This window comes from Acipenser ruthenus, chromosome 28 (genome assembly GCF_902713425.1).
Source record: "Acipenser ruthenus chromosome 28, fAciRut3.2 maternal haplotype, whole genome shotgun sequence".
NCBI classification, from domain to species: Eukaryota; Metazoa; Chordata; class Actinopteri; order Acipenseriformes; family Acipenseridae; genus Acipenser; species Acipenser ruthenus.
Genome location: NC_081216.1, coordinates 9307840 through 9334885, shown reverse-complemented (window position 1 = coordinate 9334885; position 27046 = coordinate 9307840). Strand labels below are relative to the sequence as shown.

The 27046-nt window shown below is 45.7% G+C and overlaps 1 protein-coding gene across 2 annotated transcripts in view; it reads right to left on the bottom strand.

Moving 5' to 3' along the window:
• Positions 1-4824: 4824 nt before the first annotated feature.
• LOC117434751 (gap junction gamma-1 protein) overlaps positions 4825-27046 on the bottom strand; it is a 38606-nt gene continuing 16384 nt past the window's right edge. For both annotated transcript variants that reach the window (XM_034057391.3, XM_034057392.3), the window contains exon 2: positions 4825-8602. In XM_034057391.3, the coding sequence (XP_033913282.2) occupies positions 7244-8572 (1329 nt within the window). In that variant the 5' untranslated portion in view covers positions 8573-8602 and the 3' untranslated portion in view covers positions 4825-7243. The remainder of the gene's footprint in view (positions 8603-27046) is intronic.

Genomic DNA, 27046 nt, shown 5'->3' with positions numbered 1-27046 from the left:
AACATGCAGAGAGAGTGGTGAGGGTGTGAGATGGGAAACGTGCAGAGTGGTGAGGGTGTGAGATGGGAAACATGCAGAGAGAGTGGTGAGGGTGTAAGATGGGAAACGTGCAGAGTGGTGAGGGTGTGAGATGGGAAACGTGCACAGAGTGGTGAGGGTGTGGGATGGGAAACATGCAGAGAGAGTGGTGAGGGTGTGAGATGGGAAACGTGCAGAGTGGTGAGGGTGTGAGATGGGAAACGTGCACAGAGAGTGGTGAGGGCGTGAGATGGGAAACGTGCACAGAGAGTGGTGAGGGTGTGGGACGGGAAACATGCACAGAGAATGGTGAGGATGTGGGATGGGAAACGTGCACAGAGTGGTGAGGGTGTGAGATGGGAAACATGCACAGAGTGGTGAGGGTGTGAGATGGGAAACGTGCACAGAGAGTGGTGAGGGTGTGAGATGGGAAACGTGCACAGAGAGTGGTGAGGGTGTGAGATGGGAAACGTGCACAGAGAGTGGTGAGGGTGTGAGATGGGAAACGTGCACAGAGAGTGGTGAGGGTGTGAGATGGGAAACGTGCACAGAGAGTGGTGAGGGTGTGAGATTGGAAACATGCACAGAGAATGGTGAGGATGTGGGATGGGAAACATGCACAGAGAATGGTGAGGATGTGGGATGGGAAACGTGCACAGAGAGTGGTGAGGGTGTGAGATGGGAAACGTGCACAGAGAGTGGTGAGGGTGTGAGATGGGAAACGTGCACAGAGAGTGGTGAGGGTGTGAGATGGGAAACGTGCACAGAGAGTGGTGAGGGTGTGAGATGGGAAACGTGCACAGAGAGTGGTGAGGGCGTGAGATGGGAAACGTGCACAGAGTGGTGAGGGTGTGGGACGGGAAACATGCACAGAGAATGGTGAGGATGTGGGATGGGAAACGTGCACAGAGTGGTGAGGGTGTGAGATGGGAAACATGCACAGAGTGGTGAGGGTGTGAGACGGGAAACGTGAACAGAGAGTGGTGAGGGTGTGAGATGGGAAACGTGCACAGAGTGGTGAGGGTGTGAGATGGGAAACATGCACAGAGTGGTGAGGGTGTGAGATGGGAAACGTGCACAGAGTGGTGAGGGTGTGGGACGGGAAACATGCACAGAGAATGGTGAGGATGTGGGATGGGAAACGTGCACAGAGAGTGGTGAGGGTGTGAGATGGGAAACGTGCACAGAGAGTGGTGAGGGTGTGAGATGGGAAACGTGCACAGAGAGTGGTGAGGGTGTGAGATGGGAAACGTGCACAGAGAGTGGTGAGGGTGTGAGATTGGAAACGTGCACAGAGTGGTGAGGGCGTGAGATGGGTAACGTGCAGAGTGGTGAGGGTGTGAGATTGGAAACGTGCAGAGTGGTGAGGGTGTGAGATGGGAAACGTGCACAGAGAGTGGTGAGGGTGTGAGATGGGAAACGTGCACAGAGTGGTGAGGGCGTGAGATGGGTAACGTGCACAGAGAGTGGTGAGGGTGTGAGATGGGAAACGTGCACAGAGAGTGGTGAGGGTGTGAGATTGGAAACGTGCACAGAGAGTGGTGAGGGTGTGAGATGGGAAACGTGCACAGAGTGGTGAGGGTGTGAGATGGGAAACGTGCACAGAGAGTGGTGAGGGTGTGAGATGGGAAACGTGCACAGAGAGTGGTGAGGGTGTGAGATGGGAAACGTGCAGAGAGAGTGGTGAGGGTGTGGGATGGGTTGCTAAGCAATGAATCACTGGGATCGTTTAAGATCCGACTCTACAGCAACGTTGTGAGATCAGGAGGAGCCTTGACCGGCCACATGGCCTCGTCTGATCTGTTACTTATGTTCTTTTGGTAATTAATTGATTTGTTTTCCAAGTTCATAGCTAATTGGACCCCCACTCAAGCAAACTCTTTTTTTGCTTTAAGTCAGTCCATCTCTTTTTTAAAAAAGTTTACTCGCAGTTCTTACACAGTTTATTTTCTACAGTAGTGATTTCTAAACCGTGTCTCTTCTTGACTGGCTGTGTTTCATTCTTTGCCTTACAAATATCACTTCAGTTATTCATAAATCTCTTCAGCTAAAAGAAATCAAGCTGTTGCAGCACAAGTTTTAACTGGAGGGCTTGAAAGCTGGGCCAAGACAAACCTGTCTGGATAGGGCATTAAAACAAAACAAAACCTATATGAAACAAAGCTAAAATTATACCACAAGATTACTCTAGTCTATATATTACAAAATAATGATCGTTATACTAGGTTTTTTTAGTGCCCCGTCCAGGCAGTTTTGACTTGGCCCGAAAGCATTTTTATTTATTCAAAAATATGAAGATTCATACAATTATTTTTAATATGTAGACTATAGAGAGGGCGTAATGACGTGGTGCAGTTTTCAAGACGTTTCGCAGTTGAGTCTTGGTCCCTGTTTTAATATACAGGTAGTATGACTATAAACTATTGTCGTGTGAAATTGTAATCAGGTATTGTTTGACTGCTGATATCTCAGACTTACATTTACTCTGTGCCTTGAAACTCGAAAGAAAAAACAACCTTTCATGTAACAAGCTTACTGTATATCAGAACATGAATGTTAAAATGTTAAAGCAAAGGCTTTGTAATAGAAGCTACATTATCCTGACGTGCCTACAGCCAGCTGTACTGGAGGAAGCATGTGGCAATTTATTTGAAAGAGATATTAAGGTAAGAGTCTCACTATCATGGTATAAAGGGTGGTATTAACGCTAATTATTCATGAGGGCTGATCAAACACCACAGAAAAACTGCTATTAGGACATTGGTGGATTACAGCGGAAGCAAGGAGTGAGGTTTGAGGAGTGATAATAACACACCTCCAGTCTTACCACTGGTACGTGAATGTAGTTAGTGAAAAAACAAATCTGATTTTAACAAACAAACAAATCCGCACAACACAGAATGTAAACATGATATTCTTTATTTACAATTGTATCAAAAAAGTTCTGAACATGCAATTGTTTTTTATTATTAACTTTTCATACAAAAGAATTAAAAAAATACCCCCCCCCCCCCCCCCAAAAAAAAAAATGTTACTGGATACTTTTCGAGCTGGAATGGTTCCAATAATACTAATACAGTAATAATCAGAATAAAAACACATAAAAACATTGAAAAGCATGGCTTTGTGCATTTAGTTCAGTAAACACTATATTTTAGTAGCTAACCAGACAGCTTGAACTGCACATGTATTCAATACATGCCCTTGTAGCCCTGCCCCGCTGTCCATTAGCAAGGTGATTTCGTATTACCATGGTTAGCTTCATCTTTTGAATATGCTGTCCCATTCCTCTATGCTTCACTGTGCTTGATTACACTTTTACTGTGACAAGGACCCATGTGCTTACATAGCACTTAAGGTGCAACCACTGTTTACAATGAACTGTTTCAGGAGATCCTCTGTCATCCACAATTGTGTAGGTCAAACACATTGATGATGGATCAGTATCTGCTAAAGAGTTTTAAGTCTTCGATAAGGCAAAATAATTGAATACTGGGTTGGTAATAAAAAATAAAAAAAGCACAGCTGGAAACTTTAGCTATGATTTTAATTGATAGAAAAATGAATCCTATTTGTCGGTGCTGTGAAAGACAGCTACACACAAGATGGTTTCTGAAAGCTTACAGAACTGGCTCAGGGAGGAGAGGTGTGCGTCGGATCCCTTTGGAAAGAGCAGCTTGTGTGGGAATGCTGAGAGCCTTCATCCCAGCGCAAGCCTCCCAGGGGCTTGGATTCAGAACCCAGTTCAAGCCCAGCTCTCTAACAAGCACACGTTTATATTACTGCCCAATCATAAGCCACGACGTGCCCCTCGTTTCTGAAGGGCTGTCTCATACTCCGGCACCTCTGCTCCTCGAAACATTGCAGGCCAGGTCTTTAATCCAAGCAGGTCCTGAATGAGATCACTGAACCTGTTAAGGGCTGCTTGGAGCTGCAATGCATCTCGAGGGCCAGGCTTGTACACCTCTCCATCTAGGCATCTCAATCATCAAACCTGAGGGCACGGGCACAAGCAGACGTTTCTGAGCCATGACCAATCAGCATCAACTGTGGATCTGAGGTTACCAATGAGGAGCTGGGATTGAGCAGGGTTCTGTCCGAATCCCCCTGTGAAGTGGACTGCTCGACATTCCATTGCCTTTCTGTTAAGCACTTTGGTATAGCTTGGATTGTATATACAGATATATACAGTACACACATGCCTACCCATCTATAGCTTGGCTTGTGGGGTGCTGCAGCTTCACAGCAGTAAATGGGGGTCAATGCGATCGCCATGTAGCTATGCATGCTTCCCTTGTGCTACTGAGTTGAATCTGAAAACTGCTGCCCTCTTTGAAGAAGGGAAGGGGTTAAACTTTATTTGACTTATTTCTTTGACCAGAACCTAGAGTAAAACGGTCCACACAAAGCCTTTTCATGTTTTTTGGTTTTTAATATTCCATAAAAAAACAAAAAACAATAAGCATACCTAATTCTGCAACACAGAAAAGAACAAAAATCGATCTTTCAACCTTATTACACATCATACAAAGTAACCCTGCATAGTGCAAGATGTATCTTACTGGAACCTCAGTGTGAACCTTGCTATCTCAATCACCACCAGGCAGTGTAGTTCTGCACAGGGAACTCACCTTGCTATCTCAATCACCACCAGGGTTAACGGGACTCTGAGATTGAAGGTTTTCCATAATGTGCAAAGTGCATTGATTTGCTCAATAACAACTATATATATATATATATATATATATATATATATATATATATATATATATATATATATATATATATATATATATATAATTTTAAACAAAATATCCAGATACACTGCAATAACATTAAAGATCTCCCACTTAAATGTGGCTTAAACAGAGCTATCGGCTTCTCATTAGGCAAGGGATAAAAGTGCTGTGTCGACAATTTGGGACGAACTTCCCAAAACATTTGTGGGCCGCTCTGCACTAACACAGTTTGCTCATGTTAACCTGGAATGGTCCAAGATTAGCACTCGGCATAGAGAGATCTCTGCACAGCAACAAAAAAACAGGCAGGCTCTTATCAACAAAAGGCACCAACCTTGTCAATTTAAAACTAAATACAGCAATATATATATAAATAAATGTCATTAAGCCTCCTGCTTCTCATATTTCTCAAGTTTCCCCAAAACAATGAACCCACCTTCTAAACAGAATCCCAGTGAGACCTGCACTCGTCAGCAGTGACTGTGTGCCACTGCTTATTAAAGGAGCTCCCAGGAGATGCTTCGGAGACATTCAAAATGACTACTGACATTTTCTGGAAATGCAATCTCTAGTTAATCATGTGGTTTAACTGTCAAATCTGTTTCTATTGGCTGGTGTTTAGCCTTGGTCCCTCCCTCTAGCACTGCAAACCAATCATTGGTTGGCGACACAAGGCAAACAAACAGTTGCCTCTCCCTTCTGTATAAATAATGGAGCTCCATTAGCCTCACAAAAATATTAGTTTTTTGCAATACAAAGAAATGCATCTTTCAAGGCGTCCTCCAGATCCCACAATGGCATTTCACACACAGGTGTGGAAAACTGGCTTTGTCATCTCGCTTCTTTTTGAGGTATAACTGATATTTGTCAATGAATAAAAAACTCTGCCCTATTCTTTACACTTCATGCCCTGATACACCCTCACGTTCCGGGTATAAAACTCTGTTCTGCAGAGATTCCTGCAGTTATTCTCAGAACACTGCAGAGTGCGTTTTGTTTTGAGGACCAACCAGGCTACAGAACAGTGGACCTACCCGGCTTGAAGCCTTGCTGGCCACGGTGGCAAAGATGGAGCAAATAAAACTGCACTACCACTTTGGACCAACAGATGTCTCTGCAAAGCAAGAACTGAAGCCATGGAATTCTTCAGAGTGCAGTAATATAGAACATGCAACTAAACAGCAACATAAAAAAAAAAGACACAGAGTACAGGGTGCCCCACGTTTCAAATCCCCGTGACGGGATTCCTCACCCTGAGGACTGCATCACAGCCTCACTAAACTAGCTTTCCATTAGCTGCTCCTTATGAGACCTCAGCCTGAGAAAGCGGGCTGCCTGAATTCACATGTCAGCTTTCTTTTAATAAAGGTCGCTTAAGCGGCTATCGAATACCCGTGCAGTATAAACTGAGTGTATGAGCAGAGGGCTTAAGTTCGGTTAAAGAAACTTAGAAGACAAATGTGATTTCTACAGTGAGACCTCCATGACCTTTAATGAGGCTTAAATGGGTGTTTTGAAGCTCCCACCTCTTACAACAAGACAGCCAAGGAACTAGATCTCGAAACAGTAAATGCCAACGAGGACATCATAGCCGGTATGTGCCGGCTGGTTACTGCTGACATTTCAACACAGGGAACAGACCTCTCAATATTCAGCTGGGATGGGAATAAGACTCCTATTGCATAGCAGTTTCAACCATTTCAGGTTTTACTACACAAGGATGATTAGCCCCAGTGTCTAGGTAATAAGCTCAGGTGTGTCTTATTAAACTCACAGTAAAACCAGGAATGGCTCAAACCGCTGTGCAATGGGAATTTTATTTCCATCCCTGTTCATGCCAGTAAAAGGTAAACTGATGAGCTATCTATTCTCTTTGATTGCTTTTCAAAGCTAACCCCCCGTGTCTGCAGGGAAGGCACTTGTGGGAAAAGCAGCATTCACAGCTTTTTATTTCCCCAAACCCCTGCACGGAAAAAAATTGGAAATACCCGGAAAATACCAGTAGAATTATTTTTTTTTTTTTTAACAAATGGAAATATTCTTATAGTAAGATACTGCGTTTACATATACAGTATGTACAAATATAGAATAATAATAATAATAATAATAATAATAATAATAATAATAATAATAATAATAATAGCAAGTTTTTCTTTTCTTTCAATATCCTCAAAGAAAAAAAAATAACTTGTTTATAAGTTATAGGGCTGATTTAACAAATAAACCAAGGAGCAGTGACTCTGTGATGAGTCTTTCTAAAGGTCCAGGTGCAGTGACTCTGTGATGAGTCTTTCTAAAGGTCCAGGTGCAGTGACTCTGTGATGAGTCTTTCTAAAGGTCCAGGAGCAGTGACTCTGTGATGAGTCTTTGCAATGCAAGCAGGGTCTGGGTCTCCAAACCTGTAGCGCCACTGTCCTGCTCCTGAAACATGGAGGCAGGGAAAAGAGAAAAGAAAAGTGAATGACAGTCTGCTCGCTCGTTCGTCTCTAAATCCAAACGGAGGACTTCCCTCCCAGGGACCTGCTGCAGCTGCTGGCTCCCCCTCCTCCCCTCACGCTCCTGCTGGAGCCAGGCTTGTGCTGCTTCTTGTTGTCCTTGGCTGCGCTGGAGATGTTCTGGTGCTGGTGTTGTGGGCTGTGGTGGTTCTGGTTGTAGGTCTGGATGGTAGCCTCCAACCTGTGTTGAGCGGCGCGGATCTCTCTCTGCTCCGCGGCCGGGCCGGTGCCAGGGAAGTTGTCCTCGTTGCTGCCGTACTGCTGCTGCTCCTCCTGCGCGATGTTGGCTTTGTTCTGCTTGCAGGCCATCTTGGCGTTGCTGAGGTCAGTGTAGGGGATCTGCTCCGGCTTAACCACGATGTTGTAGCCGGGAGGCGCGGAGGGGGCATTCCAGGTGAAGGGGTAGGAGTAGGGGGCGCTGGTGGGGCCCCCGGGGGGCTGGGGGAGGTGGTGCCCCTCCTCAGGGGGCTGGTGTTTGCTGCGCAGGACATCGTGAATGGTGCCCAAGCCCAGGTGCAGCATCTCCCACAGGTTGATGACTAGGCAGAGCAGGGAGACGGCGTACATGATGAGCAGGAAGATGGTCTTCTCGGTGGGGCGCGAGATGAAGCAGTCCACCTTGTGGAGGCAGGGGCTGCGCTCGCACACGTAGGCGGGGGACACCTCGAAGCCGTACAGGGCGTACTGCCCCCCGAGGAAGCCCACCTCCAGGGAGGTGCGTGCCAGCAGCTGCATCACGTAGATCTTCATCAGCCCGTCCTCTTTGATGCGCCGGCGCCCATCGTGCCGCCCTGCCTTCCCCGGTGCGGTCCTGGCCTGCGTCGCAGCGCCCGCGCTGTTCCCCTCGCTGCGGCTCTCCAGCTCGGGCTCCTCGTAGATCATGGGGTCCTCCTCCTCGTTGTCCTCTTCGGTCTCCTCGATGCCACGGTGCTGCTTCCTGTCCCCCCTGAACAGCTTGCGTCGCTGCTTCCTGTCGCAGCCGAAGCCCCCCTGCCGGCAGCCGCGCCCCTCCTCGCTGCGGGCGATCTTGTGCACGGCGTAGCCCAGGTACATGACGGAGGGCGTGGCCACCAGGATGATCTGGAAGACCCAGAAACGCACGTGGGACAGCGGGGCGAAGGCATCATAGCAGACGTTCTCGCAGCCCGGCTGGGCCGTGTTGCACACGAACTTGCTCTGCTCGTCGTAGTAGATGGACTCGCCGCCCACGACCGTCAGCACGATGCGGAACACGATGAGCACGGTCAGCCACAGCTTCCCCACGAAGGTGGAGTGGTTGTGGATCTCCTCAAGCAGCCGTGTCAGGAAGGCCCAGCTCATGGTGGGAGAAGCAGACACACCCTCACGAACCTGGAAAACACAAAATGATTTCATTACTGAATAAACAATGTACACTGCATCATATATATATATATATATATATATATATATATATATATATATATATATATTGTGGTAGCGTGGCGGGCAGTCAAGACTGACTAGCGGCAGGAACAGCAAACACCCACAGACAGAGTTATTGTTCAGCGCCTTGGCGCACTTTTATTCTCACCAAATAAAACAAAACACAGGAACAAAGTAAATATTTGAACCAAAATACTATAAACCCTTTTACAAACAGAACAAACCAAAGCCTATCTTCACTTGAAGATACTAACTTCACTATATTGAAGTCCCTAACTCACACAGGACAGCTAAGCTGTTTCCCTGTCTTAAATCTAGTTTATCAATTCTTTTAATCACTCTGCACTTACGTTCTCCACATTCAACACTCCTGCCACCTCCTTCTTACACTAAGAACAAAAGGACAGTTTATATAGCACAGATAATTGCAAACACTCAGACAATCAACACCCTATCTACCCAATTAGCCAGGTGTTTCCCTTTTCTGGCTGAATGCCATCAGCCCTAAAGGCTTCTGGGAAATGTAGTTTCCCCAGCTACTTCGGCCATGACGCCTATCATGAACTACAAGTTTTTCACCTTAACAGGGGAACATAGATCTTGTCAGCCTCAGACTGACATACTTATTAGCCCTCACTGCCCCACATATCCTCCCCCTCAGCTCCAACCCTCTGGTTAGAGCGGCCTCCGCCGAGAGGCAATGTGCTCGGGATAGACCATCCGCGTTTCCATTTACTGAACCAGCTCTATGTTTAATGGTAAAGCGGTATGGCTGCAAGGCTAAAAACCACCTTGTCACTCTGGCATTCTTCTCTCTGTTCAGACTCATCCACTTGAGTGGGGCGTGATCTGTCACCACAGAAAACTCTCTACCCAGTAGATAATATTTTAGGGTTTCTACAGCCCATTTTACTGCCAAACATTCTTTTTCTACTATGGCATATCGCTGCTCCCTTGGTAACAATTTTCTACTTAGGTAGATGACCGGATGTTCCTCACCATTTATCATTTGTGACAACACTGCCCCGAGACCCACATCAGAGGCATCCGTCTGCACCACAAATGGCTTTTTAAAATCAGGGACTATTAATACTGGGCCGCTACACAATATGTTTCCCAACTGGTTAAAGGCTTTTTCAGCCTCTCCTGTCCACTTAACCATATTTGGAGTTTTACCCTTAGTCATTTCGGTTAATGGCGCCGCAATTGTAGCAAAGTCCGGAATAAACCTCCGATAATATCCTACGATACCCAGGAAGGCCCGAACCTGCTTCTTATTTATGGGCCTCGGCCAGTTTTTTATGGCTTCCACTTTGCTCACTTGTGGCCTAATTAACCCACCACCGACAACGTAGCCCAAGTATTTTGCCTCTGTTAAACCCAGATGGCACTTTTCGGGGTTAGCTGTCAGCCCTGCCTGACGTAAGCTGTCTAAGACATTTTCCACCTTAGCTAAGTGAGTCTCCCAGTCCTCACTATGCACCACGATATCATCAAGATATGCCGAGGCATACTGAATATGAGGCCTTAAGACTTTATCTATAAGCCTCTGAAATGTCGCAGGGGCACCGTGTAATCCGAAGGGCATGACCGTGTATTGAAATAGACCTTCCGGGGTCACAAAAGCTGTCTTTTCCTTAGCCTGAACTGTTAACGGGATCTGCCAGTAACCTTTGGTAAGGTCCAGTGTAGACAAGAATTTGGCTTTGCCCAATTTCTCAATCAGCTCATCAACCCGGGGCATTGGGTAAGCGTCAAATTTAGATACCTCATTTACTTTGCGAAAATCATTACAAAATCGCCAAGACCCGTCCGGCTTTGGAACCAAGACTATGGGGCTGGTCCACTCACTATTGGATTCCTCGATTACCCCCAAGCGTAACATTTTTTCAACCTCACTTTTTACGGCTTCCCTATTGGCTTCTGGTACCCTGTAGGGTCTGAGCTTTACCTTTACCCCTGGTTCAGTGACTATATCGTGGTGCACTAACGTTGTCTTTCCTGGTAATGTGGTGAATAAGTCCTGATTTCTATTCACTAAATCTCGTACCTCTCTAGTTTGTGTCGCATCTAAATTGGGGCCTATGTGAACTATATCTGCTGGTGCCCTATCACCCTCAGCTATTGGCTCTTCTGCGATTAAGACGGTTTCACGATCTTTCCACGGCTTCAACAAATTAATGTGGTAGATCTGCTCTTTTTTCCTGCGGTCTGGCTGGCGCACTTTATAATTTACTGGACCCATAACCTCAATTATTTCATAGGGCCCGTGCCACCTGGCAAACAGTTTACTTTCAGGTGTTGGAACTAAAACCAGCACACGATCCCCAAGTTGGAACCCTCTAACTTGTGCTTTCTTATTATAGTTCCCCATCTGTTCTAACTGAGCCTTCTCCATGTGCTCTCTTACTATGGGGGTCACCTTCCTAATTCTCTCCCCCATCTCCATTACATGATCTATCACATTCTTACCTGTGTCTATTTGGCTCTCCCAAGTTTCCCTTGCCATGTCTAGTATCCCCCTGGGCTGTCTCCCATAAAGTAACTCAAATGGGGAAAACCCAGTAGAAGATTGAGGAACCTCTCGTATCGCAAACATTAAATACGGCAACAGGGTGTCCCAGTTCTTCCCGTCCGTCCCGACTACTTTCTTGAGCATGTGCTTTAAGGTGCGATTAAACCTCTCAACTAGGCCATCCGTTTGTGGGTGGTACACAGACGTACGGATGGGTTTAATCTTTAATAAGTCACATAGGTCTCGCATAAGTTTCGATACAAAGGGAGTACCCTGATCCGTCAAAATTTCCCTTGGTACTCCCACCCTCGAAAAAACCTGGACTAGCTCTTTTGCTATTGTTTTTGAGGCGGTGTTTCGCAAAGGAATAGCCTCTGGATACCGTGTGGCATAGTCTAGAATCACTAAAATATATTCGTGACCCCTGGCTGACTTAGGTAAGGGCCCCACCAAATCCATTGCTACACGGTCAAACGGCACATCTATTACTGGAAGGGGAACTAAAGGCGCTCTAAAATGGGACCGGGGACTCGCTAACTGGCACTCTGGACACCCCAAACAATACTGCTCTATTTCTTTATATATGCCCAACCAAAAGAACCTCTTTAAAACCCGTTGTGTAGTTTTCTTGACCCCCATATGTGCTCCAAACAAGTGGCTATGGGCTAACTTCATTACTATATTTCTATAGGGGTGTGGCACCAGTAACTGTGTGACCTCATTTCCCTCTTGTTGTACGACTCTATACAGCAAATCATTCTTGAGAATGTAATGTTCTACAGGATTTTTGGTTTTACCCTCCACCGGCACCCCATTTATTTCCACCACAGATTTCCTAATATTCCCTAGTGAGAGATCATTTAACTGCTCCCTTCCAAACTGTAAATCTGGCAGAGACCATTGCTCCAGTAATTCCTGGTCTCGAATTTCTACTGGTTCTGTACCAGTTGCCCTCTCCCCAAGTAACATTTCTGGTACTCTTTCCCCTATGGGGCCCTTGCGTCTTTCTTCTCTTTTAACCCTTCTTGTTTTTCTAATTCTTTGGGGTTTTACAAACAGTGTCGGGTCTGGAAACGGGAAGATCTGTTCAAGGCACTCCTCTGGGCCAATTTCGCCTGACACTAAATTTCCAGCCGGGGGAGCCAATTCCCCTTCAACTTTAACCAGTGCATCAAACCCTGGATAATCTCTTCCTAGAATTACTGCGTGCGGCAACTTAGGCACGACCCCAACTCTCATTTTGCACTTTGAATCTTGACATTCAAGGGTAACCATACTGGTTGCATAAAAATTCACGTCCCCATGTACGCAAGTAATTCCAGTTTTAAGATTACGGTCCAATTGGTTTGATTCCACAAAATTTGTGGAGACCAATGTAATTGCACTACCTGAATCTGCGAGTGCCAGAGCTTCCTTCCCGTTAATTTTTAAAGGCATTAGAAATTTATGTACTCCTAGTGCCATGTTCACCACATTTACGACCCCACAATCATACTCATTGAGACCCACGTTACACTGCATGGGCTCGTGTTCGTTTGGGCACTGCACACTTATATGCCCATACTCTTGGCAACGGAAGCATTTAACATTTTTATACCGCTCTAGATTTATATGCCTGTTACTCCCCAGTCCCTTCACAGCCTGTGGCTGCTCTTCAGAGGCCCTTTTCCCCATTTCCCTCTTACCGGTTCCATTGCGAGACCAGTCCTTCAGGGTAGAGGGTCGCTCGGTGCTCCTTGACAGTGTCTCGTTGGGTAACCGAGACAGTTCTACTGCAGCCAAGTGACGCTCAACTAAAGCTACAAACTCATCCACTGTGCCTGGGTCCCCTTGACCAATATATCTCCTGAGGGAGGCAGGCATGGCTCTCAAATAATGATCCATAACCAGAATCTCCACAACTCGGGTCGCTGTGTTGACCTCCGGATTTAGCCACCTCCTAGCCAGATGTATGAGGTCGAACATTTGAGACCTTGGGGCAAGTTTCTCCTGAAACTTCCAGTTGTGGAAACGTTGTGCACGAACTACTGGGGTTACGCCAGCTCGGGCCAGGATCTCTGCTTTCAAGCTGTCGTAGTTCTCCGCTGCTGTTGCCTCCAGATCATGATATGCCTTCTGGGCATCCCCGATCAGGAACGGGGCTACTATCCCAGCCCACTGTCCCCTGGGCCAGGACTCTCGAGCAGCAGCTCGTTCAAAAGCAAGCAGGTAAGCCTCTACATCGTCACCGGTTGTCATCTTTTGCAGAACGTGGCTCGGTCTCATCATGGGCCTCCCACCCGGTGCGTTGTTTTCTACCGTGGCAAGCCGATTCGCCAGTTCCTGCCTTTCGGATTGCCCTCGTGCGATCTGGGTCAACAGGAGCCGAGTTGTCTCTTGCTGTGTCTCTGCTTGCTCCCTTTGCAGCCGGTTAGTTTCTTGTTGTGCCTCTGTCTGCTCTCTTTGACGCTGGTTTGCTTCTTGCTGAGTAGCAGTGGCCTGCAACAAGGCTCTGAGAACATCTTCCATAATTTATGTGTTTTTTTTTTTTTTTTTTTTTTTCTCTCTCTAGGGCACTAGAATCCCACCGCTGCCACCATATGTGGTAGCGTGGCGGGCAGTCAAGACTGACTAGCGGCAGGAACAGCAAACACCCACAGACAGAGTTATTGTTCAGCGCCTTGGCGCACTTTTATTCTCACCAAATAAAACAAAACACAGGAACAAAGTAAATATTTGAACCAAAATACTATAAACCCTTTTACAAACAGAACAAACCAAAGCCTATCTTCACTTGAAGATACTAACTTCACTATATTGAAGTCCCTAACTCACACAGGACAGCTAAGCTGTTTCCCTGTCTTAAATCTAGTTTATCAATTCTTTTAATCACTCTGCACTTACGTTCTCCACATTCAACACTCCTGCCACCTCCTTCTTACACTAAGAACAAAAGGACAGTTTATATAGCACAGATAATTGCAAACACTCAGACAATCAACACCCTATCTACCCAATTAGCCAGGTGTTTCCCTTTTCTGGCTGAATGCCATCAGCCCTAAAGGCTTCTGGGAAATGTAGTTTCCCCAGCTACTTCGGCCATGACGCCTATCATGAACTACAAGTTTTTCACCTTAACAGGGGAACATAGATCTTGTCAGCCTCAGACTGACATACTTATTAGCCCTCACTGCCCCACAATATATATATATATATATATATCTAGGCTTGCTACTGGGCTAGTCGACGAAACACTGAGGATGGAAGGTGCCCACTTGATGACCCCAGAGATGTACCCTACTTAGCTCAATCCAGACGGTTATCATGCTGATGCGCTGGGGAGGCCACACTGTGGTTGATCCCCGGAACCAGCATCGCAGCCGTTGTGTGTGCTGATGCGCCAGGGAAGCAAAATAAGCTGATCCCTGGAGCCAGCATTACACTTCAGCCACCAACACCAGACAGAAGGATATCTACATCATCATATGGAAGGAAACGTAAATGGATGGAGACACATATGGATCACATTAGTTTACTGTAAAGCTACGTCTTAGTTGGTGCTTATCTTGGCGAGAGCCGAGTTCAAATCAGCAAGAAGTTTTAACATCTACTCTCGTGTAATGGAAATCATGATTTTTATTTTTTTGCCAAATAGCCGATTAATATCGACGTTTATTTTCGAAAGAATGTACCGTTTTTTTCTATCTTTATTTTCCATTCAAGCAGAGAATGGGTGAAATTAACCATTATCTTATTTCGTGAAACCTCTCACATTCAACATGCAATAAAACCATAGTTAACAACATTCTAATTGAAATAACGTTTGGTCACAGCGGAGCTATACCTTGTAAAGATAAAGATCCTACACAAATGCAGTATGTAAAGGGTATCACAAAGACTTTTATAGCATATTTACGAGTAAAAATAATATGCACAAAACAAAACATTGGACAGTTGAACAGAACTAACTTGCACTTATTATTCGGAGTCTGAGCTCCACCCCTCTCCTGCTTCAGCACAGCCGGACTCAGAGTCACTGGAAGGTAAGGCAGACGGGCCCGCTTCGTCCTGCCGCGGAGACTTCAGCCGTCGGTCAGGGTCTGTGCACAATATTCATGAGGTGTTTTCCTCTTACGCCCCATTTTCAAATCAAACTAGTAACTTTCACCATATAGCTATAAGCAAAAGCCTACCTACACCTTAACCTGCTAATTTCAAAGTAGGCGCTGCAGCTGGCAAATGAAAGTGCACAGTCGATGCAGGTCATGATGATTGACAGTCATTTAAGCGAATGAGAGCATTGTAGCGCTGCTTTAGTCAACGATGTCCGAACAGGATGAAATGACTGACAGTGAAACTACAGTAGCCACTGAGGGACCACTGAGATGATTGACAGCGACGCCTAGCCATTCAGAGCGGAACGGAGGCGGGACAGACAGTAAGTATAAAAACTACACAAACTAGAGATTATTTTTGGTAAGAAAATAAAAAATAGCGTGTGGTTTTACTGACGTTTATCCTATATAAATTTATTTCAGTTAAACTCATATATTGAACTCATATATCGAAAAGTAGCAAGCCTAGATATATCCCACCACCCCTCCTAAAGGCTAGCAGAAAATCAGTCATCACTTGGCTCCATTTCATCTTGAATGGTGGTTTGCAATTCCTATTATTGATCGGTACAACTTGTTGTTGCATATTTGTTTTTATGTCTTTACTCTTGTAAAAGTGTCCTGCAGTAAAGCACAGCAAAGTGTAATAAAGCACAGTGTAAGCACAGGTAAGCATTGTGAAGAACAGCGAGGTATAAATAAACATGCAAATCAGTATAGCCGCAGTGTCCTCAGCCCAGCCCGTTACAGGGGGTCACAATCCTGCTCCTGGAGGTGCAGAGCCCCCCTCTCCTTGTTCCATCTGAACCCCAAATTACTGGATCATCCAACTGAACCTCTTTCCAGGTCTGAACCTGTCAATTCATTCATGATACCAGAACCCTGGAGGCCTGGGTTTGTGCAGCCCTGCCCTGTATGTGCACCAGCCAGAAACGGCACACTTCAGACAGAAAGGGCAAGGTCTGTGTGTGTGTGTGTGTGTGTGTGTGTGTGTGTGTGTGTGTGTCTCAGACCCTGCTCCCTGGTAAATGCAGAGTGTAATCATAGGAAAAGAATGGGGGAAAACTGTAAAAATCCAGTGTAAAAATACACTGTGGTGAACTCTTACAAGGGGAGCCTATCCGTGTTTAACACATTCTATTGCATTTTGGTTAACAGCGTGCAAAATGTAGAACTGACGTAAGCTTGTGCAGAGATGAACATGCTTTGTAAATAAGAGACTAAAATTAACCACAGCACTGAAGCACAGTTAAAAATGCACACAAGTCTAAGATATAAACATGAATATGGTGCGATATTTTTAGCCAAGCGGCGAGGCTGTCTATTCAATTGCGCAGAAGGGTATAATGGCAGGCACTGTTCTGCACTGCCCGTGGAGCCAGGACCCCTGATTAACCCAGCCACTGGTGTAGAACAGGGAGAATGGGCCCGAGGTCTCCGAGGTGCACAGGCCAAGGGCACTGGCATGCTGGAGGAGACTCAGGGCAGGAGACACGGCTTTACACAGAGAGAGGGGAGAGAGGGCAGGAGGCATGGCTTTACCAGAGAGTGGGGAGAGAGGGCAGGAGACACCGCTTTACCAGAGAGTGGGGAGAGAGAGGGCAGGAGACACGGCTTTACACAGAGAGAGGGGAGAGAGGGCAGGAGGCACGGCTTTACCAGAGAGTGGGGAGAGAGGGCAGGAGACACCGCTTTACACAGAGAGTGGAGAGAGAGTGCAGGAGACACGTCTTTACACAGAGAGTGGGGAGACTCAGGGCAGGAGACACGGCTTTACAGAGAGAGTGGGGAGAGAGGGCAGGAGACACGGCTTTACCGAGAGTGGGGAGAGAGAGGGCAGGAGGCACAGCTTTACACATACAGCAAGGCTATGCATTTAAACAGTTAAAAAGAGTAAGGAGCTACATGTTCTAGTTTCTTTGTTTGTTTTTCTGTCCCCCTTAACTTTTGTATGACGTTTGCAATCATTTCGGGTGTCTCTTATTTCAATTATTTAAACACTGTCATCTTTTATTTTGTTGGTAAATCTGTGTAGGTGCTTGCTTTGACTTATATACAGCATACAAACTATTCCTGTAAAACAATCTATTTTACAGCTTCAAAATTAAAACCACTTCCACAAGTACAAATCCTTCAATAGCCTGCAGCCATTCCAGCGCCGCCATGCCACGCCTGCAGCTTGCTGTCCTGGCAGGGGAGTCAGTGTGGTGAGAGGAACGCTAGACTGCCACGTGAAATACCACGAGTCACCTCCACTGGGGGAGAAGACAGCCCTGCTCTGACATCAGTGTCACCTCTTCCACAACGTTCCTCTGGGCTAAACTCACGCTGCAATGGGGTGCATTTGCTCTAATAAAAGCACATAAAAACTGCAGAATATACTGCAGTCAAAATGAGTCAACTGCACCTACCTCGGTTCACACTAGGAGGCAGGCACAGGAAGTATACAAGGGCCCTGCTCACCTCTCAGTTGGTAAGAATCTGACTGGAAGCTCATAATCTCATGGTACCTGAACGGTAAAATATATTTGTATAAAACTAGAGTTTATGGGGTTACAGTACTGCAATCTGAAACGCATACAGGATGCTAGGAGTGTATGGGGTGAAGACTGGTGCACAACCGAGACGGGCATCATGTTCACTCTGCAGTGAGAGGGACGCATCGTGTTCACTGTGCAGTGAGAGGGACGCATCGTGTTCACTGTGCAGTGAGAGGGACGCAACGTGTTCACTGCGCAGTGAGAGGGACGCATCGTGTTCACTGCGCAGTGAGAGGGACGCATCGTGTTCACTGTGCAGTGAGAGGGACGCATCGTGTTCACTGTGCAGTGAGAGGGACGCATCGTGTTCACTGTGCAGTGAGAGGGACGCATCGTGTTCACTGTGCAGTGAGAGGGACGCATCGTGTTCACTGCGCAGTGAGAGGGACGCATCGTGTTCACTGTGCAGTGAGAGGGACGCATCGTGTTCACTGTGCAGTGAGAGGGACAGATGGACTCAATCAGCAGAGAGGGGTCCCTTCTTCACGAGGACCCTAAAATGTTATGAACAGACATGAAATAACATGCACTGTAATACATGGTAATCCTAACAAAAGCTGCAATGAGTTATTAAAAATGCTTTGACACAGTATTGTTTTATCTCAGATTAAACAGAACTCCCACAGCATGACAGTTGGGGGGCTGCTGCAGGGCTGGAAATGAAAGACTCCTATTGCTTAGCAGTTTCACCCATTCCAGGTCTGATTAGCCACAGAGTATAGGTGACAAGCTCAGGTCTGTCTTATTACACTCCTAGTCAAACCAGGAATGCATCCAACTGCTCTGCAATGGGAGCCTCGTTCCCATCCCTGAGTTGTTTTGGTATCCCTGAATTCTGCTGCAGTTCAGTAGTGCACCTGCCCTGAGTACTGGCGGGCTTGGCCAGCATGGCTAAGTGCTTTAGTCAGTCCAGCTATTTATGGCCTTTGAAAATGCCAGTGCTATTTTCTGGCACCTTGCCCTGAGGGATAACCCTGTACGCAACTGGCAGGCTTCAGGGTTCCCTGGTCCAGCAGGCACACGCTTCCCCGATGAACCAGGACCAGAGCACTCCTGCCTTCCAGCTTCACACCATGTGTGTGCGCGGGGGGGAGGGGGGTCCTTCATGGTCATTACCAGACACTTTTTAATACTTTTTAATACGGGTCATGAATACAGATATCTGAAGGGAAGGCAGCTCATTATTACACAGATTAATATATATGACAGCACTTGTGAAAATACTGCTCAGTGAAAAGTAAGCATGACGTGTTGGCACTGGGTACAGACACTGCTGGGTAAGCAACTGCACCTCAATCCTGAAATGAACAGCAGCTGCCTGCCGCTTGGGTCTCACAGTATTAATCATTAACAAGCGCCTCAAACCCGGGTGAAGCAATTCATTGTGCATCGATGATTCAGGATGCTTTCTTTACATGATCTACTGTATCGTAATAGAGGTATGCACCGTTTGTACCACAAGCACAGCGCATTCTCATTGCAGTGCACCAAATGATTCTTGAATGGAGATTAAGTGTGTTTTATAGCTGGAATGGATTAGGGGTGAGCCGATTCATCGGTTTGCAAGGTGAAAGGTGATATTTTACTTGACGATACGATTATCGATACAGTGACCCTTGTATCGGTACACTGCGGTATTTGAGGCTGCATGCAAAAAAGAAAATGCGGTGGTCTGCAAACATGTTCATGCATAGATGTAGTTTTAGTGATTTCATTGAAAATCTGGGAATTAAATGTATTAGTATGTACTCTGACAGCCTCTCCCCATCTTTTCAATCACGTGTGTAAAGAATGTTTTTGTCAAGCCCGCTGCTGCTGCACAGCGATCCCACACGCTTCACTCTCTCACAGGGCTGCTGCTGCACAGCGATCCCACACGCTTCACTCTCACAGGGCTGCTGCTGCACAGCGATCCCACACGCTTCACTCTCTCACAGGGCTGCTGCTGCACAGCGATCCCACACGCTTCACTCTCTCACAGGGCTGCTGCTGCACAGCGATCCCACACGCTTCACTCTCTCACAGGGCTGCTGCTGCACAGCGATCCCACACGCTTCACTCTCTCACAGGGCTGCTGCTGCACAGCGATCCCACACGCTTCACTCTCTCACAGGGCTGCTGCTGCACAGCGATCCCACACGCTTCACTCTCTCCCAGGACTGCTGGTGCTGCACAGCGATCCCACACGCTTCACTCTCTCACAGGGCTGCTGCTGCACAGCGATCCCATACGCTTCACTCTCTCACAGGGCTGCTGCTGCACAGCGATCCCACACGCTTCACTCTCTCACAGGGCTGCTGCTGCACAGTGATCCCACACGCTTCACTCTCTCCCAGGACTGCTGGTGCTGCACAGCGATCCCACACGCTTCACTCTCTCACAGGGCTGCTGCTGCACAGCGATCCCACATGCTTCACTCTCTCACAGGGCTGCTGCTGCACAGCGATCCCACACGCTTCACTCTCTCCCAGGACTGCTGGTGCTGCACAGCGATCCCACACGCTTCACTCTCTCCCAGGACTGCTGGTGCTGCACAGCGATCCCACACGCTTCACTCTCTCACAGGGCTGCTGCTGCACAGCGATCCCACACGCTTCACTCTCTCACAGGGCTGCTGCTGCACAGCGATCCCATACGCTTCACTCTCTCACAGGGCTGCTGGTGCACAGTGTACTACTTCACCAGAGCCTTTGGTTCACCCTCACAGGGAAACAAACAAGACTGCTGTTGCATAGCAGTGTGACCCAGGATGGGATATAAATGGCATACCTAAGCATGTTACCTAAACACTGTCACAGTAAAACCTGGAATGGATCAATCTGCTCTGCAATAGGAGTCTTGTTTACATCCCTGCTTTTTACAATAATCTCCACACATGCTAATTATAAACATTTGGCAGTGTTTATTTAAACATATACAGTCAGGGCTGACGCAGCGGCAGTGCACTCCATACAATACCATGTATAGACTCCCACACTCTGCAGGCTGTATCAGTGCTTTTGTTCAGAACAGGGTTTGATGGCATCCTGACCCACAGCGATCACAGCAATGAAGAGGCGCAGCAGGGCTAAAGCTTACACACACAGCTCCTGACTGGGAGAGGGTTTCAAGAGCTTGTGCTGAAACGGCCTTTCTGGCTCACTTATCATGTGTGCCAGGCTGCTCAGCCTCACATGTGGAAACCAGATGTTTGAAGTTTACATGGACAGAGCTCCATCAATCCTGGTAAGTAATGACTGCAGAGCGGCGGGGGGTGGGTGGGGAGGGTTTTGGCAGCGGGTGCTGATAAATACAATGTTGGCTCCCGCTGCTGTACATCCAGAGGTTTTAAAAGGAGTATTTTTTTTCTTTTGATCACTAAACTGTAAAGCAAAATGAAAAGCTGGCGCTCTGGAAACCGTCTTCAACAAAACGCGAGTCAAGTTACACAAGACAGACCCTCGAGCAGACGAGCGCTTGTCTCGTTAATAAGACTGAACGTTCTCTTGGAGAACTGTGCGAGTGTGCATTGCTGATGCAGGGATCGAAAGAAGTTATAAACTGTTATAAATTGCAGTGCTGAGCTGGGAGGTGACAGGAGCAAGCAGGCTCTCCTTTTATTCAATCCCTGGTTACAGGTCTCAGACGATAACTTCAGGGTCTCAGTAATACAGCATCTCTTAATCCACTGGCCAATATCTTGCAATGCTGGGATCTGCAGCATGCAAGCACGCTGTGACTCTGGGGTAACTAGGTTAGACACACACAGGGCATGAAGTTAAGGTCATGAAGGGCAAGGCAATGTTGCCTTCGCAGGGGCACCAAGGCAAAACATAAATCCAACTCAAAGGCACCAAGGTGATTTCATACTCATTCATAAAACAACTAAAAAGAAATGCAGAGAGCCTATTATGTTGATGAAATAGTAATTCAAACAAACACAAATCAATGTTTTTTAAGTGATTCACACACTAATTGTTACAGAAATTAACAATAGGTCAGTTTTCCATTGTAAAAATAAAATGGTATAAAAAAAATCCAATTTAAAAACAACATAAACTTTCACAATGAAAAAATACAAAGGGTAATTTGGCAAAAAATAAATACTCAGGGTATTTACTAAACTCAGTCACACACCACTGACTATATAGATTGGATTTGAGGCTTAGATACAGCCTTAGTGATACAACAGCACTATAGCGATGTCAGTGAAGGGAAAGTTAAAGATGGATTTTCAGGCAAACTGGCTGAAGATTTGCCCATGGCTGGAGTGTAATAACGATAGTGGTCAAATAAGTTGTTCGGTCTGCAATGTAGTTTTCTAACCGCTGTTACAAAACCTGTACAAACAACGCGGCTTTGAAAAAAAGAAAAAAGTCGAAATAGAAACTTCGTCAGGCAATGGAGAGTGCTCTGCGTCACTGTGATGAACAGCTGGATGCACATAATGTTAGATGTTTACATCTGAGAGACTTTATATAGTTTCACAGTTCTTGAAATTCACAGTTGCAAAGGATTTAGTTTTGTTATGGTGCGTTGCTGGACACTCAATTCAGGAAATAAAGCTGTTTTTCAGCATCCACATTCTAACCCCTTTCGTGAAAGCACACGTTTTACTAGTTAAAAAGCAGAACTACGTAAGGTAGCAGAATGTATTGCACAAGAAAAATGAAAACAGAAATGGATGCACTTCTGAATATTGTGTTTTGTTCACTACTATGTTATCTCTCCTACTCGTTTCATAATGCAGGGAGCTGCAACTTGAACCATGTAAAAGCTACTTAATCATTTTTTTTTGGTGCAAGTACTTGTACTAATGATCTACCTATTGTGTGTTCATTTTTAGCGTTGGAGTTTTGTGGGGAATAACACTGAATTACAAAAACAGCAACAGTCATTGAAATGTCTTTATAAATTAGCAATGTATATACACTGAAGACATGGAAGAAGTCAGAATGTGTACTGCACTGTTGCATTTTAAAGTATTGCAATTTTAACATAGAATCTGATCTCCTTATACCATATATGATCATAGAATATGTGATTATGTGTAATGTGGTATACGTTATGTGTTTTTGTACTAAGCTATAAATTAAAAAAGGAAATTTAAATATAGATCTCCATTATTTGAAGGATATTCACAAATTAATATACAAGGCAAATTCATATAAAGATTGCTTTACTTCTTTAGTGGTCCTAAAAAAACCTTGATTTAAATACACTATGTGGTAATTTGGTCTATTCATTCCAATGAAAACGGACCATTTTGCTACCTACTTTCTAGCATCAGCACCTGTACTTTAGCAATTGAGAGAGCGGGAAGATGTGTGTGTGAAACAGAGGACAGCGAAGCATCCAAAACAGATTCATAAGAACATAAGAAAGTTTACAAACGAGAAGAGGCCATTCAGCCCATCTTGCTTGTTTGGTTGTTAGTAGCTTATTGATCCCAGAATCTCATCAAGCAGCTTCTTGAAGGATCCCAGGGTGTCAGCTTCAACAACATTACTGGGGAGTTGGTTCCAGACCCTCACAATTCTCTGTGTAAAAAATTCAATTGCAGCTGCTAAAGAAATGGCCTGAAAACTCTCTGCTGTTTGATATTTTTTTGTGAAATGCCTAAATGATCCAAACACAGTGGAATGCAAACTGTGCAAGTGGCTCTTAACATGTGAAGGCTGTGATGGACTGGCTCTGTGTGATAAGTTTCTCTCCTTCAAATAAACGAGTGGAACACCACGATGCCAGAAAACACTGTTGCGTGCGTTTATTGTTTGCAATAATAAAACTAAATAAACTAAACAAACCCTAACCGGTCTGGGTCCTAACTAAGCATACGTGTTCCTACTTACGAGACAGACTAAGCCTCGTCTCCAGAAGCAAATTGCGATCCAAGCTCTTCATCCAAATACCTTTTTCAATGTTCGTTTTCCACTTTTAACAGTAATAATAACAACTGTACTACTCGCTCTCCAACTCCTCAGCCAAACTCCTACCATCACCCTCCCCGAGCCGCACACACACACACACACGCATGCACGCACACACACACACACCTGTACGTGCACCCGCATGCACACAGACGCCCGCACGCACACGCACATGTACACACGCACACACACGCACGCACAAGCCTGCACTCGCACGCACGCACACACACTTGCATGCACACACACACACACACACACACAAGCACACGTACACACGCACGCATGCACGCACACACACACACACACATAACCCTAACCCTAACATTTTTACCACAATAAAAAACATTAATGAAAAAGAAAATGTAGAACATAAAAAAGCACAACCAGATATAGTCAACGAAAGACAAATTCTTTGTCGTATTATATATTTATTTAAGTTAAAAGGCAAGTTTATTTGTTGTGCTGCCCAGCTGTACAGAATTCCTGGGGGAGAACCCTGAACACATCGCAATCGTAGCGTTACTGAATTAACGAACAGGCCGTAAGTTTATCGTGTTTGTTTGCTTCAGCACAGATTGGGCTGCCTAAATTCCAGGAACCCGACACACACGCACAGCTGACAGCAAGTAGACGCTTTGTTTCGGCAGACAGTTGCTTACAAGGAGCGCCTTGGGGCCCGGCTCTGACAATCTGCTGTGTGGCAGAGAGGGGGGGAGGCAAGGGGGGCTGTACACACATAGTGGGGGGGGGCAGGAGAGAGAGAGAGAGAGAGAGAGAGAGAGAGAGAGAGACAGTGAGAGAGAGAGGCAGTGCACAGGCTGGGTAGAAGCCCTGGTGATTCTGCTTCCCTTAGTCAGCTCTACACTTACTGGTAGGTCTAGACATGCTTGCTGTGCCACAGTGTGGAGAGAGCATTTCCAAAGGGGAGCGTTTTATATTGTTTCTGTTTTTGCAGCAGTAGCTGTGATATCTGAGATAAGGCTTGGTTCTTACTAGTACCGCTGCTCTTCACACCTGATTTAATATAAAATGTATGCTGCTATGATAATGATGCATCAATACATCATTATCTTGTGCATACATTATTTATTCATTAATTCTTTAACCAGGAATAAACCCATTGAGACAGAGGCCTCATTGTCCTGGGAAGATGACCAGCCACAGACAGCTGTAGCATCACACTGTTAAAAACAGCATCACTCTAAAAGACAACCTCAAACATTAAATCTGGGATTGGAAACATTTACACCTTGATAACTCTTGTATTCTCAGTCGTTGTTTTACGTTTAGCCGATACATTTGGGTTATTTATTTATCTGATGCACTATCACATCCCGGATACTGGCCCAGACTATTCCATGCCATAGGGGGCGCTGTGACTAAATGCTGATCGGCCAACACAGGACCTTCTCCAAGGCTCTTGATAAGTAACAGTAAGACTAGATCTCAACCTGTGCTCAGGGATATTAACCTGTCACATCAAGCCTAGGTAACCAGGCAACAAACACAACATACCCCGTGCAATTCAGTGGCCTCCAGTTTAAAGAAGCAAATAACAGTGATGGGTTTGAGGATGGCATTCTATTACAAATCATGCTTTGTTCATGAGGAGATGCAGTTTTTATAATTGTTCAGCAGAGGCATGCAAAAATAAAGTATTACCATAATCAAACAAGGGAAAAATACAGCTCTTAATAACACCATTTCCACACAGGAGCGTAAAGTTTTTTAGCTGTCGAAAAAGAAAAGTTTTTCAGCTCATTTCTTTGAGACAGTTGAAATATGCATCAAACTTCAGCAATGGATTTCCAACCATTCTTAATCCAAATAGTATTAAAACAAACTCTATCCGTTTACAGCTGCCACCCATCGTGATGCTTTTTGAAGACCCACGCACAATGAAAGGGAAATGGGTACACACTTAATCAAAACCAATGTGGATAATCACTCCGAGATAGAGAGCGTGGGAGCAGGTAGTAATGAAACGGCCCTCTCCCTCGCTCTCTCCTCGCGGCCCCGCGTGCACATTCATCACGGAAGTGTGGCTGCCAACTGCACAGCTTGACCCTCTGCTGACCTCCCAACCCCTTCCCCAAACCGGTCAGGTGGAAACAGCTATTATAAAGTTAAAAAGAAACAAGCATTTTCATACAACACTTTCATAGTGTGAGCGCAGCTCAGTGCTGGCCCCTCAACACAGTCTTGGCCTCTCTAAAGGGGGGGGGGGGGTGGTAGACTGTAAGACTAATTTATGCCTGACATGAACTTCTAGGCGCAGGAATGAATTTAATAAGTTACAGGTATTCTGTTAATAGCAGTGATAAAAAAAGCACTTTCTTTGTTTAGCAAGCGTAAATACTCTCATAAACAGACTCAAGACGGTCTGAAAGACCCCCCAGCAGTCTGGTTTGTATTATTTGTTTGTGTCGTTTTACAATACGCACATAATTGACCTTCTATAAAAAGCTGTGGGAAGGAATAAAGGAATGTGTGACACACAGACAGATACATTATTTCTATTTTTAAACTTTTTCCATTCAAACACCAAATAGGAATGAAAAACAGAAAAAAGCTGCCGGAGGTGAAATAACCATGTCAGTGAACTGACTGTGTTGATTATCTCCTCCAGTAAGATTCCTGAAGGGCGGAGGGGTCTGCGGGGTGCGCTGCCGTGGCCCCAGGATTCTGGGAATGTTGGTGCTTGTGCTGGGAATGTTCTCCCACAGCGGAAACAGCCGGAGCACATCAACGTGTGCTCTATCACAGAACCTCGAGCTCGTCTCCCTGGGAAACAAAATACATCCTGTCCCCTTTCCCGAAAAATGGATATAGGGTGTGGGACAGAGACAGCAGCCACCCCCCCCCCCACCCACCCACCCTCCACATACCCCAGTGGCCCTGACAGCTGTATGAATGGAGATCATTTAGGTCTGTGCACAACTGGGTCACTCATGAGGTACTGAAATGTGAAATATGTAGACGAGAGGTGATGTGTGTGAGAGAGACAGAGAGAGAGATGGAAGGCAGAGTGAGGGGAAAGGTTCATTAAGTCCATAAAAGTTTTAATGATAAACAGAAATAAACTGTAGGAATTTTGCACAGATTTCCACAGAACCTGTTGGGGTCCAAGCCTTTTGTTCGTTATATCGAGGGGTTCGTTATAGTGAAAGGACAATCAAAATGAACAATAAACTGTTGGAGTAAATTAATGAGATGAGATTGTGAGTAGAATTACATGTACCTGATATTCTCATGTATGCAGTATTCTGCCTTTGCTTTATCCAATTTGTTAAAGAATTTGAACGCAGTACAGAAAGCACAAATCCCGAATC